We start from the raw sequence: 16,061 nt of genomic DNA on the forward strand, positions 1-16,061 counted from the left end.
CACCTACAGCTCCTCACACACACAAGTCTGAGTGTGACCTGAGCCTGTGACAGTCAGAGTGAACACACACACTGCTCCATACAGTCTTTACTGTGTTGTCTTTCACACACTGATCACGTAGACCTAACAAACCAACATGCAGCTCTGAGCAGCCTGCTGGTTAAACTGATATAAGAGACACAACAACAACAACATGATGTTAACCGAACAATAACAATAATTGCTGGTTTATTAAATGGCATCAAAATGTTCCTGTTAAAAAACAGTCTGTGAAGTCAAAATGAAACCAATGTGAAGTGCCAAAACTGTAATTCCTCTAGCGTCCACTTGAGACTGGCTACAGAACATTTAAACCTCCATAAATCCCTATGTTCAAATGTCCAACTTCACAGCAGAAATAAACATGTTTACAGCCTGGTACAAAAATCACTTTTGGTCTCTGTAGCTAATTTCCCCGTTCATGACAACTGTACTGAGGGTGAATTTATATACAACTCACCTGTTCACATGATATTTAGGTTATACAGAGTTATACAGAATAAAGAGTGTCTATTCTTTATACTGTCATTGGTTTGTTGACGTTTCCATACACTTTTAATCAAAGATATGGATCAATGACAGTATAAAGAACGGACAGATCATGAGTCACCTGGAAGTTTCTAAAGCGCCATTTAAAAAAACTGAAAATACGCAACGCTGGCTGCCGCCATGTAGGCTGTACTGCTTCTTCCACCTCCCGGCTAATCTAAAGATCAGCAAAGACGTGGATCATCAGCAGACCTGAGGCAGGCCAAATGACACCATGGTGCTAAAACAAGGTATCTGTAACAACACCGACCTGTCAATCAAAGCAGCCATGCTGTTAATTATGCGCAGCTTTGAGCTTTAATATCATGTGAACAGGTGAGTTGTATATAAATTCACCCTCAGTACAGTTGTCATGAACGGAGAAATTAGCTACAGAGACCAAAACTGTTTTTTGTACCAGGCTGTAAACATGTTTATTTCTGCTGTGAAATATGTTGACTCACTTCTGCAGCCTGTCTCAAGTGGCCGCTCAAGGAATTACAGTTTTTAACAGCTCATTTCACAGCACCAGAGGTTACGGCTTGGTATCGATTCAAAAGACTTTCATCACGTCTGACCCTTACCTTCAGTAATGTAAAATGACGTGTGACATCATGCTGTTCATTAATACCGTTCATTAGCACTGACAGATGCCAACCGGATGGGTCAAATGCGGAAAAATCATTTTATGTGTATGTGATTAATAAAGTTTCTAAAAACAAAATAAAATAAATAATAACATTGACCTGAAGCAGGAAATCAAAGCAGTTAGTTATGACATCATGTTACATCATGTTAGGATCAAATAAAGAGCTGTGTTTGATGAAAGGAGGGAGGATACCTGACTCCTGTAGGTATCTGTAGACCAGGAAGTTGACCTCATCACTGCTAATGCTCATCTTTACTCCTGTTACACCATGAGGTCAGCACGCACACACCGAGCCTGCAACACACACAGAGATCCATCAGTGAAAGGAGGCGCATGGTTCACACCACACACAAAACAACACGAGGACTGAAACAGGACTCATGCATCAGATAGAAACCAACAAAACATTTGAACTTGTTTCGACTTTTGCTGGAATGTCGTAGGAATGTCAGCCTCGTTGGCCACAAACAACACACACATTTCTGACGGGTGACTTTGTACGTGTACGTGTACGTGTACAGTTTTCTCACGATGGTTGCTACAAAGCAAAGATAAAGAGAGTTGTGCTGTGATAACCTCACAGAGCGGTGTTTAGGTGTCTGTTCATGGATTCATCACTCTGTGGTGTTTCTGTCCGAGCTGCTTCTCCACCATTTAAGGACTGACTTCTTCGGTCTGTGCACGTCAGGGGGGGTCGTGATTCCACGTTGCTTTTGTCTGTAATTTCGTGAACTGAAGAGGTTGGGAACGGCGACTTTAAAAAGCTTGCTGAGAGCCAGAGAGCCTATTCCAAATAAGGCCCAGCTCAAAGCCTGTTTCCCCAGAGAATAATCAGCCATGTAATGCCTGGAGCTCGGTGTCTACAGCCCCCTCTCTCCCAGGAGGAGAGTTTTCTGTGCGTTTAATGGCATTTAAGTGGATGAAACACTCTCCTGGGCACTGTGAGCACTGGCTTACATTTCATTTCCCAGGACGTTAGATTTTCATCGTCTGGCGCGGCAAAACATTTAGCGTGACCTGTGGCCTTAAAGTGACGCAGGAGCAGGAAGCAGTCAGGATCAGACTGCACTAACAGTCAAACTATAGAGGTCTGCTTTCAGACTTTCCACAGCTGATTAACAGAGACCATGAGACGAATGCTGAATGACAACGAGGGGAAACTGAACAGCAAACAGGATGCAGTTACACAACGCACATGACGCTGTAAAGTAAGAGAGGGCCACTGTCTCCACTCAAGACACAACAACAACATGCGAGCAGACCTGGGGTCAGCTGCATCACCTTCATGAGAGAATCAAGCTGCCGTGGCTGAGCTGTTCAGGGATCTGTCTGTGGCTGAGACAGCAGCAGAGGAGGCGATGTTAGCCTGGACACAGGGTCAGATCATACACCAAATAACACACAGCACCTCCGACCAGTGTTTGAGCTCACAGGTTACTCCATCCTGATGACAAACAGGCAGCATTGTGTGATGTTCCAACAGCCTGGCATTGCTGACATACTGTTCTGTAAATGAGGTCTATTATTAAATCATAAGCAGCTGTCCACCGCTTTCACTTCCAATTTATGACAGTTCCACTCTGCCTGCTAACTTTAAAACACAGACACACCCCTGCACCGCGTGGTTAGTGTGTGTGCACCGCGTGGTTAGTGTGTGTGCACTGCGTGGTTAGTGTGTGGATGAAAATAAATGAATGTATAACAGAAAAACATTTTGTTTTGTTTTTGTTAACCTATCAAAGGAGAGCGGCTCCAACGCTGATCTTCTGCAGTTCCACCTCGACAGAAATAAACATGCTGTGCCCAGGAACTGTTACACAATGCAGCCAAACCTGATGACGACTTAGCTCCAGTGGTTTCTGTTCGTCAGCCAGCATTACATTTTTACTCCTCTCCACTCTCTGAGACAGTTTAATGTGATGCAGACTACACACCTGGAAATGAGCACAGAGCTCAAAATAAACATGATAGATTGTGAAGGTGTCTCTGCTCAGTTCTCCTCTCTTCACACACTCATGGATCAAAGTGCATGTTCAAAGCAGTCCAACGTGGCCTGCAGAGTGGACAAACGCTCTGCAGCAACAATTACAGTGAAGGACAGAGACTCTCCACTGAAAGTGATACAGATGACACCATTGGAGCTGAGCTGGCAGAGTTCACTGCACTGCCTCTAAACCTTTATCTATACTTGATAGTGTTCCTCTGACATCACTTCATGTGTGAAAACAGCTGAGAAGAAGACAGTCAGGCGTGTCATGGGACCTTAAACTAAGACAATGGAAGAATGCTTTCATTATCCGTTCATCAGGATGCCAGTTAACCACCTCACAGGTGGAGGATGCGTGCATTGTGGCACAACGTGTCTGTAGTTTATTACAGGCATAAATCATCAATTACAATGTACAACTGTGACGTGCAAACCACAACTACAGACATGAAAGTCTGAGGCCTGCAGAGACTGCACTCATCCACGTGTACGTGTTCACCAGTGTGACAGAATCTAAGCTTCCACCAGTAACAATGTAAAAAACAGGGGCTTCAACCAGAGGTCCACGACCCCCTAGGGGCTCCGCAGAGGTACTGCAGGGGGTCCACCAATTTTTGTCAGAATAATTGACAATGTGAGGATTGAGAGGACTGTGAGGATGCAGATAATTGAGAAACTACAAACAGTGGAGGCATTTTCTAACAGGTCAGTAGGTGGCAGTACTTTTTTTGCCACTATATCCATACATGACACGCTTTGCACACACCGTGCAGCAACACATATGCCTCCAGAAGCTTTTGGCACCAGCTCCCAAAGGGTTTGCTATCACTTCGAACCTCCTCCATCCACGCCCAGCGCCATTTATTTTTGATACCCTTCTCGACACCTTTAGTGTCATCCCTGGGCTTCATGAACCTGCGGTCCATCCTGGGGGTTAGGCTACAATGCTTGTTACTGCAGACTAATGATGCTCACTTTCAACTGTCAACGACACATGAAGTGCCTGAGTGTCACAACTAGCCTAAGTCCCGCCCGCTCTACTTCTGATTGGTTAGTAGGCTTAGAATGAAAGCTGGGCTTCTACTGGATTCAGAGAAATGTCTAGATAAATATGGCCGAACCAAAGGGCGCACACTCTTATCTTTTTTTTCGCAGTCAACGGCGGCACACCATGCGCAGTCTTGCCGATACGCCAGAGATCCAGCACGGCAGCAGAATGCTAGTAGGTTAATAAGGTGAAATAAAAGTTAAAGTAAATATAAAAGTTACATTTTTTTAAAATGGAATGACGTGGGTGTCCCTGTCTCTGGTCCGAGGGGTCCTTGGGCGGAAAAACATTGAAGACCCCTGCTCTAAAATGCATAGACTGCTTGTGGCTCAGTTCTTTTTTCTTTTTTTTTGTAATGACAGAGTATTCACAAGCATTGTCAAACAGATGTGCCATCAGAAAATCCCAGGATCTGTGGGGATCTAGAATTTAAATATTCTCCACATTGTGCATTTGAATATGGAGTGCTCTTAAACAAGCAGTCAAATGTAGTCTGGACGCAGTGACAGGAAGCTGCACAGAGGAATCAAACAGAATGTATCTTGTTTCAAGAAAAACTCATTCTAACATTAGACATTAATGAACACATTTCCATATCATTACATTTACGTCCTGGCCTGTGGTCGTGGGTACAGAGTACATTGAGGCTGTAGAGCGTGCTGGATTTTATTTGGACCAAACACAACAGCAGCTAATTGGATCAATACACCTAAAGTGAGAGGAGCAGGTGGAGTGTAAGAGTAAAGTAAAATCACCTGCTGTTTGTTTGGTTCAAATGAAGAGCTGCAGACTGTCGAGTCACAGATCACTAGGACCCCTCTGCTCAAATCCCATCTGACAGCAGCGCTGCCCGGGGAGCACCGTGGCTTTGTAAACACAAAGCTGCAGTTCCCTCCTCCACCATCGCGCTGCAGTGGCGCTGTGGAGCCACCATCTGCAGCCCCGGGTCCTCTGTGTTGACAGTGTGGGAGAACAGAGGGGGGATGGGAGAGGAAGGGAATCTCTGTCTCTGCATTTCTTCCCTCCTCTCTGTCTCCCCTCCCTCCCTCCGTCACTGCTGCCAGTGGCAAACTGGCCTGTACAGTAAATCTTAAATCAAGTCACAGCTCAACAGGGGAGGGAGGGAGGCAATCAATCAACGCAACAAAAGAAAATCAGGACATGACAATTAAATACATGCAGCGTGGAACCTGTTTCCTGTTTGCTGACAACGCAGCGCTGGATTCATATTGATGAGAGCGAGGGAGGTTCTGTCCCTCACAATATCGAATCAATATCACTAAGTAAATCACGTTTGCCTGAGGTTATCAGCTGCAATACATCATTCATTCAAGTCAAACACGAGCCAATCGGAAGGCTTCAGCTCACTCCGAGAGGTGTGATCGAAATATGACAACGACTCATCAAATATGCAGGAATGCGCGGTCTCACCATCACGACGCATTTGACTCAATCAAATCTTCTTAGATGATCTGATGTACACACTAGGGATGATTATTCGATAATCGATCGTGAAGAATTGTGTCGATCATGTTAATTTTTTTTAAATCGATCAAACGTTGGTATTAAATAAAAGGGGCTGTATAGAGCGAGTCTTGAAGCAATGCAATGAGTTTCACTGTGTGGCAGCAATGAAACATTTTACCAACCGGGGGCGATATTTGACTAAGAAAACAGTATACTCAGCTACCTGCGAGTTTCCGTAGATTTCAAAATTAATCATGAAGGGGTCACGGCGAAGTGTGGCGTGGGACCGTTTTGAATTAAAAAATAACAAAGTTCACTGCAAACACTGCGAAGCCATGTATAAGTACAACACGTCCACGACTCCAGTGATGTACCACTTGAACATCATGCATCCGACCCTGGTTAACGTCAGTGCACCCCAGGCTGGCCAAGTTAGCGCGGAGGTACCCGTGTATCCCGGCAACGTCAGTCCCCTCAGAGTGGGTGTTTTCAGCTGCTGGACTGACGGTCACCAGGCTGCACTCGCGTCTGACCCCAGAGCGCGTTAACATGCTTATCTTTCTCAACAAAAATCAGTAGGCTGGTGCTGAAGTTACTGTTACTGTAAGTACATTTTGACCAAAGTATTATTATGTTTTTGATTAAGTTATTGTTTAATATAATCGCTGCACCGCATATCTTTAAGTTTAACCATTGAACGTCGGGCTTAACTGCTATAAGAATTGGACTGTTCTTCTTGTAATAAAGATTTCATCGAGGAAAAAACATTGTACTTGTATTTTTACTGCACTTTTAATATAAAAAAAAAGAATGATTAATCGATAATCATTCATTTTCCTGATGATCGATCAAAGAAACGTATTCGAATGCCCATCCCTAGTACACACACAGCAGGACTGAACCCCACCCCACAATTCTGACAATACAAAGACTCTACTACTGGTTCCTTTTGTTCAGTTCAAACCTGTATGAGAAATCATGAGGAGAGCTTCAGAGTCCCATCACCCCTCTAGAACACTGCGCTCTCAGGACGCTGGGTTCCTTGTGGTTCCTATAGTCAGAAGTAGACTGGGAGCCAGAGCTTTCAGCTATCAGGCTCCTCTTCTGTGGAACAAACTATCATTCTGGGTTCAGGAGGCAGACAGGGTCAACACCTTTAAGACTTAAGACTTTCCTTTTTGATAGAGTGGTGGATGGCCGTCTGCCGGAGGTTTCTGCCTGTTAAAAGGAAGTTTTTCCTTGCCACCATCGGCAAGTGCTTGCTCATGGTGGAACTGTTGGTCTCTGTAAATAACATTATAAAGAGTATGGTCTAGATCTGCTCTGTATGAAAAGTGTCATCAGATTACTTTTGTTATGAATTGGTGCTATAGCAGTTGATGCTTAAGACCGACCCAACTATTGGAAAAACGCAGAACGCCATCACGCTGCAGCCGCCAATCACAGGCTCAGATCAGGTAAACCCTCCACAGTCAGCTTGAAGTGTCTCTGAAAACTGAGAGAACTCTGAAACTCTATCTGTTCTGGCTTTGTTTATCTGTCCGTGTTTGGTTCACAATTTACGCTGAAAAATAGAAGTAGATTTATTTTGTGACCAACTTTGGCAAGTGACATAGACAGTGAATGAGAGTGAGCAGCGAAATAAAAGGTTATTTCTTGATTGTTTCACAGCGGTTACGTTCAACACATATAGATATAGCCCTGGCACCTCAACCCCCATACTGCTATACAACCCTGCTCCCTATCTGAATGCAGCTTTAATTTTTCAAAATAGCGAACGGCCTTCAGGTTAGCACAATCCCTGGTGCCACTGCAACAAAGCTTACCCATCAAAGAGCAGACAGGCTGAAAAATCAACTGGAAAATCTATCTGTTCACAAGTCCAAAAAAATAAAGAAGAAGAACTACCAATTATCTATGTTCCTATCAGGCTCACACATCCAGCATTGGCTATAATCAGAACCAGAATCAGAATCAATACTGGATCTTTGGGGCTGATGCTGATATCCATATCTGGGGTCTGGAGTCGACATATGCACTGATACGATACATGGATCGACCCGACAGGTTATCATTCTTTCACTTTCCTCTGAACGGTGTCTCTGTATTTGTGTGTTTATGAACAGTCATTCTTACTTCGTATGTCAATAAGTGAAGCTGTGGCCTTTCCTGGAACAATGTGAACACTAGAGTTGTCACAATACCAAAATGAGTAACCATGATACTATACCAGACAAAGTATCACGGTTCCGGGTATTATCGAGATACTGCAGCCTTTTTTGTTATTATTATTTTTATGAACTGCAATGTATTTGTACAAGTTATAAATACTTATTAATTACTTATATTGTAGGTTGGTGCATGATAAACATAATACTGCTGAAGTAAGAATTAGAGTTTGGTTTTTTAAGCAAAATTAGTGGCAGACTCGCCGCTCAGGCCTGGTGCTTCTGCCACGGTGAGTGTGTTGTCTCGTGTTTGTGACTGTAAGCCGTGCACACGTCTGGGCGAAACAGAGCTTGTCGTTTGTCTTGAAGTGAATTTCTATGGAAGCGAAGCTGTCTTCATGGAGTTCATTCTTGCCGGCAGAAACACACAACTAGTCAATCAGCTAACAGATGGGCGGACCCAGCGTGCGGAAACAGCCTATTATATATCCCCGGATGTCACCAGTAACAGGCAAACAGCCAATCATTCAGCAGCTGTGGAGTTCGGTTGAAGTAGTTGCCATGTTGGTTTGTTTACGAGGGAGTAGCATGCAGTGAGAAGCCGAGAGGAGAGTCGAGGCGGCTGCTATGTAGCGGAAACTGGCACCGGTCGTGTAGTCATCCACGGTAGTACCGTCCTGTAGAATTTCTAGTATAGTAGGAACCGTTATGATTTGGCACCGCGGGGTACCGTGCAACTCTAGTGAACACGTCATTATGTTAATGGTACAGACTGTGTGTGTGTGTGTGTGTGTGTGTGTGTGTGTGTGTGTGTGTGTGTAAAGGGCCTCTGTAAATAGCAGGTGCATGCCCTGAAACTCTAGCTGAGGAAACTCACTAACTGCCACCATGCTGATGTGTCTCACCGCATCATGTGTGTTCAGTCTGTGTTAATAATACCCGTCACATGGGTTTCGTGTTCTTTCGACACTTTACTGCATCAATACGTAAAGGAGACCCTGAGCACTGATGGCTGCTGCTGCTGCTGCTGCTGCACAGAGTCTCCTCTGCAGGTGGAAATGGGGCTCATTCCTATTTAAAGGCTCTGTCTGAGACCTGACGGTTCGGCTCTATTTTCAGAAAGTAGCAGAAAGAGAGTGAGGCGGCGGGGGATGGGATGATTTAGTGCTGATATTTCCCATAGTCTCTCACTCTAAAATGCCTCCAATTGTCCTGTCCTCAGCAAAGAGTCGAATGAAAAATAGATTCTCGCTTGTACCGTTGCCTCCGCCGAGGCAAAACACGACAAAGCCAGAGGTGGTTTTACCGTCAGCCCGCGGCAGTTCTCGGCTCCAACTACCTTCCTGACCAAAAAGGCCGCAAACGTTCAAAATGTGAACTGTTCTACGAGAATGTGTGAGCTGCACTGTTACTCATTTAAGAAGGTATCAGATCAGAGCGTTTCGAGGGGAACTCCACAGCTTTTACATATCAAAGTGTGCTTACAGGTCTAGGAGAGTATTGCTGCATGTGAGTGAAGCCTTACTGCTCCACATCTGACAATCTGATGTCATTTCACTCAGCGTCAGTGTGAGAAACCTCTGTGGGTGTGAGGTGAGTCATCCCTGCTGGAGACTAGCAGCTCCAACACACATTAGCCACTATTAGCATAACACACGTGAATCTTTGACTGAACTGTCGATGGTTATTGTGGGTAATGTAGGCACATAGACAATGATAACTCTGGTTATGTTGTATTGCCTTTCCTAAGTCAATGCAGTACTCTGAATATCAAGAATGGTCAAACTAGGTGACTAGCACTAGCAGACACGTTCCGTGTGCGCCGCTGCCACCCAAGCTAATCGTGACTGTTCAGGTCAGTCTGGTCAATGTTTCAAACCCCGTCAGCCTCGTGGTCGAAGCATCTCTCCACCCTGTTTTTGACAGACGTCATGAGCATCCCGCGTCAATCGGCACAGAGCAGATCGAGCTGACAGGAAGTCGGACACAGAAATGCCATAAAGAGTCCAGTGGATTTTCAAAATAAAACGCTTTGTGCAAACTGCTGAAAAACAGCCAAAAGGAAAACAAATGAACTATGTAGAATATTTACATATTTAAACCGGAAAAATGACCAAATCTGAGCGAGTCAAAGTCTGGTGTGGAGAACGGACCAAAATGGCGTTGCAGCAGCACTGTGACAATGTGGTTTACGCATTATTAAGCATTGTTAAAAATGACAGGGAAACAGATGACACTGACAGTGGAAATGAAAAATCAAATCAAATAATAATAATCAAATAACCTTGTCCACTTATTGTGTACTACTGTTGCTGTAGCAGAAGATGAAAGCAGTTTGACTCTTTAGGATTCTGCTTCTCAGCTTGTGGCTGACAGAAATATTAGAACATTTTGATTATCTCAGCTTCTTTCAATCTAAACTTGTGTTGTGAGCCCCAGTTTAGTCTACAGTGAGCTTGCGTGAACAGAAATGAACTCTAATCTGCATGTGGTCCCCCTTGTCTCCGGGTTTACTGGTTCTCTTTGGAGTGACAGATTGCATTGGCATGCCTAGCCCTGCCTCACATGGCCTATGTGAGGTCAGCGAGGCTAGCTGTCTGTCGGTGACAGATGGTAGCATGTAGGCCTTGCCAGCCAGCCTCGCTTGACGGGCAGTTAAACCTGCTCTGGGCAGCTCGCGTCCATCTGAATGCAGCGGGTCAGCGAGCAACAGTTATCTCGCCCACCGCGAGTTGCCGTGCTGGCTTGGATTAGAAGACCCCGCCTAAATCAGAATCACCTGAAGAATGTCTTCTGAAGGTCAAACGTGTTGCACACATCAGAAAAGGGTCATGGTTACCACTTGCTTTGCAGTTCTCGCGGTAGGCCTGGATGTCACTCTGACTGCAGCACAGCAGGTGTGAATGGACATGCTCTGCAGAGTAAAACCAGTGCGGCACATCAAGGGCGAGGATCAAACACACCAATCACAAAAAAACATCCAAAAGAAAGACTCAAAAATTTTAAACAGTTGATTTTTGATTGGTGCAGAGTTTCCACAGGCCTCGGTGACGTCCTGGTTGTCTGTTGTTCGGGGCTGTTAATCCACATTAATCAGACGAGCGTCTATTTCCAGGGACAGACTGGGAAAGCTGAGCTAAGTGTGACAAACAGGATGAGCCAATTTATTGACAGCTGGGGGTATTAGGCGACCACGGGTAGGTGTGAGTGAGGTTGACAATGAAACGTGTTAAACTCCTATTATGTGCGAGAGCACTCAATGACTTGCCGGCACGCCACACCTCTCTAAAGCCGCGTCCAGACAGGATCAGGTGCTGCAACAATGGCTCAACGTAACAGCTGTGAAACAATCAGGAAAGAACTTTTTATTTGGCTGATTAACCGACTTTATCGAGGCCGGCACTCACTCACTCTCATTCACCGTCTATGTCTCTCAACCACTGCTTGCGCTCTCTCTAAATTTAGAAGCTGGTTCATGAAATAAACAAAGCCAGAACACAGCAGGTGGAGTATTAGAGTTTCAGAGACATTTCAGGCTGACTGTGGAGGTTTGACCAATCTGAGCGTCTGATTGGCGGCCGCAGTGTGACATCAGGCTGCGTTGGACCCTACAGCCCACACTGCTACAACCAAAACTGACAACCTCCACTCAAATGAATGGAGACGTTTTCACCGCAGCACCAGATCCTGTCTGAATGTGGCTGAATATAAAACACACATTTAAAGGTGGGATCCAATACCAACGCCTTGAGTTGCCAAAGCAATAGAAAAAGCTGATTGAAGTTTACTGAAGATTGAACTTCTGACTCTGCTATTTTCGTCCATGTTGTGTAAATCTTAAATACACAGTCTGATGTATCTGGTAAGTTCACAGTTTTAAGAAATGTATCTGTCTGCAAACTATGATGTGGAATTCTGCATCTCTGCCAGACATGATGTGGACAAATGAAAATAGTGACATCTCTAATCTCTATCACCCAGACCTGATCTGTATTTAACTTGGTAACTTATCTCGGCATCTTGTCTCTTCACACCTGTCTGACTCTTCCGCTCTCTTTCCATTAAATAGGTTTTTAGGATCAGGGTTAACCAGGGACAAGCCCTCTGCAAGACTCATAGAACTTTTTGGCTCGTGTTAGGACACACTGGAGAAGAAGTGTCTGAAATATTTGTGGTGTATTTTGAGAATGGGGGCACACTTTGGAAGAGGCGTAGCATGCGCGCTAATTTCTAAGCAAACTGCTGCATCATTTGGAGACAAAGGCGTCTTTCTTCTCGTGTCAGCCTTGTGGGAGAGAGACGCTTTCTGCACGACTGCATCAATAAAAATAAAGAAATTTAAAAAACACGGAAGCCGTGTTTGTCTGAAGACCTTTGGCAATACAGGAGAGATCTGACGCCCTGCCAGCTTTTAGCAGGAAAATGTGTAAAACAATAGCAGATGCAGCTGGAGGTGAAAGGTTTCTGTGGGGCACAAACAAATTGGGTGTTGTCTTTTAAATCCTGGCTCGTTCCTCGACTCTGAGCTACTCGAAAGCACAGAGCAGGCTCAGCTACATGCCTCCACAGCACGACAACAACACTCGAGCACGAAGAGAGCAAAATGTTTCTCTGAATACGTTCATGTTACACATTAAGATCATTTCCTGTGCTATGTGCAAAATGATTTCATGGTTTCACCTATGAAAATGAGAACACGTGCTTATAGGCTATTTATGTAAATAGCACACATACACTGGATGACATAAGAACTGCAGTGCTGAGGTATGGCACCATGAATGAAATAAACCAGCTGAGCTGAGGGAAACAGAGCCGTCCACGCAACAAGTTGTACAACTAGTTGCCAAAATGGGTGACAGCAGCAGCAGAGCTGTCACAGCAAAGCATCATGGTTCGACCAGAGAACCAAATCAACAGTGTCAGTAAGTCGGCCTCTTTCGGCTCTCCCACTGTAAACAAACATGAGCGTCACAATGGAGGCTGACGGCCTCTGTGGGTCCTCTCCTGCTTTGTACATTGTGCACTGCTGACAGGAAGTCTGCTGAATTCTTTAACAGTTGAAAACAGGAAGAGAGCACCGTTCTTTCAAACTAAAGCTTTTCAAACTTTCTGGCAATCGCAGGCACTTACAAGACCAAAGTCCCGATCCAACATGTATGTTCTCCATAAAATAAGACACCGGGGAGGGGAGGGGAAGGGAAACAGGAAGCAAACAGCATTTATGGGAAATGCGGTCCATATGTGGGGAAGCTGTGGAGTCTGCATTGAGGGCATTCAAACCTTTGCCGTTGGGTCCGGTTGGGTCAGACTGGTTTGTTTTTCCTCTTTGGTTTCTTAGACGAAAACAAGCGAAGCGTGACCCTTCAGAGGAAGTAGTCCCGGTCCTGTCAAAAACTAGATCTGTGGCAGTTTGTTTGTGGGGGGAACGTGATCCAACCTTGACCCAACTTCATGGCGTACTCTGCAAATATGACTTTGACGGGCCCCATAACCAGACGCACTTTGCATGCTAGGGTGCAGATTAGTAAAATGAGCCACTGCTGGCAGCTAGCCGAGAACAAACTGAGGTTTGCCCTGAAGTGAAAACATAAAGTATGTTACTATGTTGATGTTCAAGCATGTAGGACCTTTGTTTACTGTCTCTGAGTATGAACCTCAGGGGAAGATATCAAGCCATTATCACTAAGAGCTAATGACAGTTTATTTAGAAGCCCTTATTGTGAAAAGATAACCTAAAAAAACAAGTCGCCTCGTCTGCTCAGACTTCATATTTTCATGTTTAGACTGAGAAAACTCCACAGGCTCTGATGTGAACAGGCAGGTAGAAACATTTTACAGCCTAACCCGACCGTAGATCACTCACCACAGTAGTAAGTCTGTAAGCACCACCAGTATGTTCAGTCAGGGCCTTGTACCATGAGCTCAGAACCTGCAACAACAAGAGGTGAAGAGACCGAGTCAGCACTTTTAGTGTTTTGGTAAAATCCAAAGACAAAGGTCACATGATGAGAGCAATACTTTATTTTGAAGGAGCTTTGCTTCTATTTTTAACATGCAAACAGAATTCTTTCTCTCAGATTTGGTGTACAACTGGCAGCTGTGGTTCACAGAATTTTACCGTAATAAATGTGGAATAAACTTTTTGAATAATACAGAAATAAGTACTGTTGCAGTTGTCGGTTGGTGTTTTATTGTGATGCGTTTTATGACGATTGTATAATGATCTTTTTTTGGTACCAAATAAAAGACTGTAAAACATGGCATTAAATATTACAGTGTTTTACTGTATAATTAACAGTTTCTAATATAAAACACTACTTTATTCTGTATGAATTCCCTTAAAAATACACAGCGATGCATATTTTATAGTCTTTTACTGTCATGGTTTGGCAGTAAAATCTACAGACATTTTTTACAGTGCGTGTCAGATGAAATGATTCAGACTGTGACTCACTGAGGCGCTCAGCAGAAGAGAAGTAAGTATTCTGACAATCAATAACTCTTTAAAGTCTTATCAATAGTAAACTGAATAGATTATAGACTGCTGGCTGAAAAAACAACGTTAAGACTTGAACAAACTGTGAAGGACATTTTTTACTATTTTCTGACATTTTACATTTGAAAGTCAAAAATAATCTAAAACGCTTCCGACCGTTCTGTTAACTGACACATGAAATAATATTCCAGCAAAAGGTGGGAAGACGACGGCTGCTGTCTACAGATTTAAACAATGCTGAGTATGAACTATTTTACGAGGACAGAAATTCACGCACACACACAGAGTTTTTGGTGAGACACACTGAATGTAAACAGAACTGTTTGCTCACAACAAAACTCACCCGGGCACTTTTAAAGCTGATTCCAACATTTTCTCGAGACAGGCAGCCCCAATTTGTCAGTGCAACAGGAGACATTTTCACCATCTGTAGCTACACTGGTAAAAAATCATCTGAATGCCACGCACCGGAGGTAAAAAGGTTACAGGCGTACACAAGGACTGAACGGTCTAACCATGTGACTGACTCATTCACAAGTCTGAACAATGGCTCACCTCTTCAGTCCGAGCACAGAGGGAGACAACAACACACCATTAGAGCATGTTCCTAGCTAACACTTTCAGAAGTAATGAATTGCGATGCATTGCAAAAAGCTGGCAATCATCACCGCCTCTGTGAAGCCTGCACTGTGATTCAATTCTGTGGTAATTATAACGGCTGCAGACTGAGGTAGCATTAGAGTGCTGCTGGATTGCATAACACTGTGAAGTGCACTGGAGGTGGTGAACACTTTTTTTCCAGGCTCACTGCTTCCTTCCCTATTTTCCCTGACCTTGATTCCTTCAGTGCCTCTGTCCTTCTAGACATCCTCTCCCTTCACTCGTCTCTTTGTACAGTGTTGGTGAGGCTGTGGCAGAGGGCTGCAGAGCAAACACAGAGATAATGTTACCACAAAGAAAGAAAGCAGGAGTAGCTGGGTGTGGCCAGAGAAGTGTTGAAGGTCGCTTGCTCGAGGACTTGGCGCGGCAGGAATGAGGTTTGTAAGCGGCACAGGGCTGTCGAGATTAACTTGAAATATGAAACACCTGTGTGTGTCTCTGCTGCCACCAGTGAGTAACCCTCCAACACACTCCAACATCACATATATATCGTAAACAACTAGAGCTGCACAGTTCATTCAAATATTGTAACATTCAGAAGTCACACTCAGAAGTCTTTGCAGGGTAAAATGTGACAAAGCTCTTTAGAATGAAGCTGCAGACGTGGAGACATGTTTGTTCGCTGCCGGGCACAACAAATGTCACGTCATCAGGATGAGAATGAAAATTGTGATGCAAATATGATTGTTCTCACCGCAACCTGCAGCTCTATAACCAAGCCGTCCTCTAACTCTACTGTTGCTGCTGCTTCATGAAAAGCTGATGCACTGCAGTTTTCACCACTGCACAGAACCTGGGCAGGTTTGAGTGGAATTAAATGAACAAAATATTCTTTCATTCTTCACCTATAAAAAAGAAACAATTCACCCAATATCTTGTTTTCACTGCATGGCACGGTTCGGCTCGGATCGACTTTGGAACCAGACTGTACTTTTCTCAATTTCGTTTTTTCACTGCAGACAGTATCCTCATTTTTTAGCTGTCGTGACATCATCTTCAAAATGACACAAAAACAGAGA

The 16,061-nt window shown here is 44.2% G+C and overlaps 1 protein-coding gene across 5 annotated transcripts in view; it reads right to left on the minus strand.

Annotated features, from left to right (window-relative positions):
* Nucleotides 1-16,061, minus strand: part of tbl1xr1a (TBL1X/Y related 1a) — a 36,497-nt gene that overhangs the window by 8,393 nt on the left and 12,043 nt on the right. Inside the window, exons 1-3 of one of the 5 annotated variants that reach the window (XM_027290603.1) lie at nucleotides 15,216-15,273; nucleotides 13,750-13,815; nucleotides 1,409-1,510 (exon numbers count right to left, since the gene is read on the minus strand). In XM_027290603.1, coding sequence (XP_027146404.1) covers nucleotides 1,409-1,466 — 58 coding nt within the window. In that variant the 5' untranslated portion in view covers nucleotides 1,467-1,510; nucleotides 13,750-13,815; nucleotides 15,216-15,273. Of the gene's footprint in view, nucleotides 221-1,408; nucleotides 1,511-13,749; nucleotides 13,816-14,725; nucleotides 14,855-15,215; nucleotides 15,274-16,061 lie in introns of those variants that run through there. The other 4 variants (XM_019256481.2, XM_010746067.3, XM_010746069.3 and 1 more) reach the window with 4 other exon arrangements.

The sequence above is a fragment of the Larimichthys crocea genome, chromosome XVII (genome assembly GCF_000972845.2).
Source record: "Larimichthys crocea isolate SSNF chromosome XVII, L_crocea_2.0, whole genome shotgun sequence".
In the NCBI taxonomy this organism is placed as follows: Eukaryota; Metazoa; Chordata; class Actinopteri; family Sciaenidae; genus Larimichthys; species Larimichthys crocea.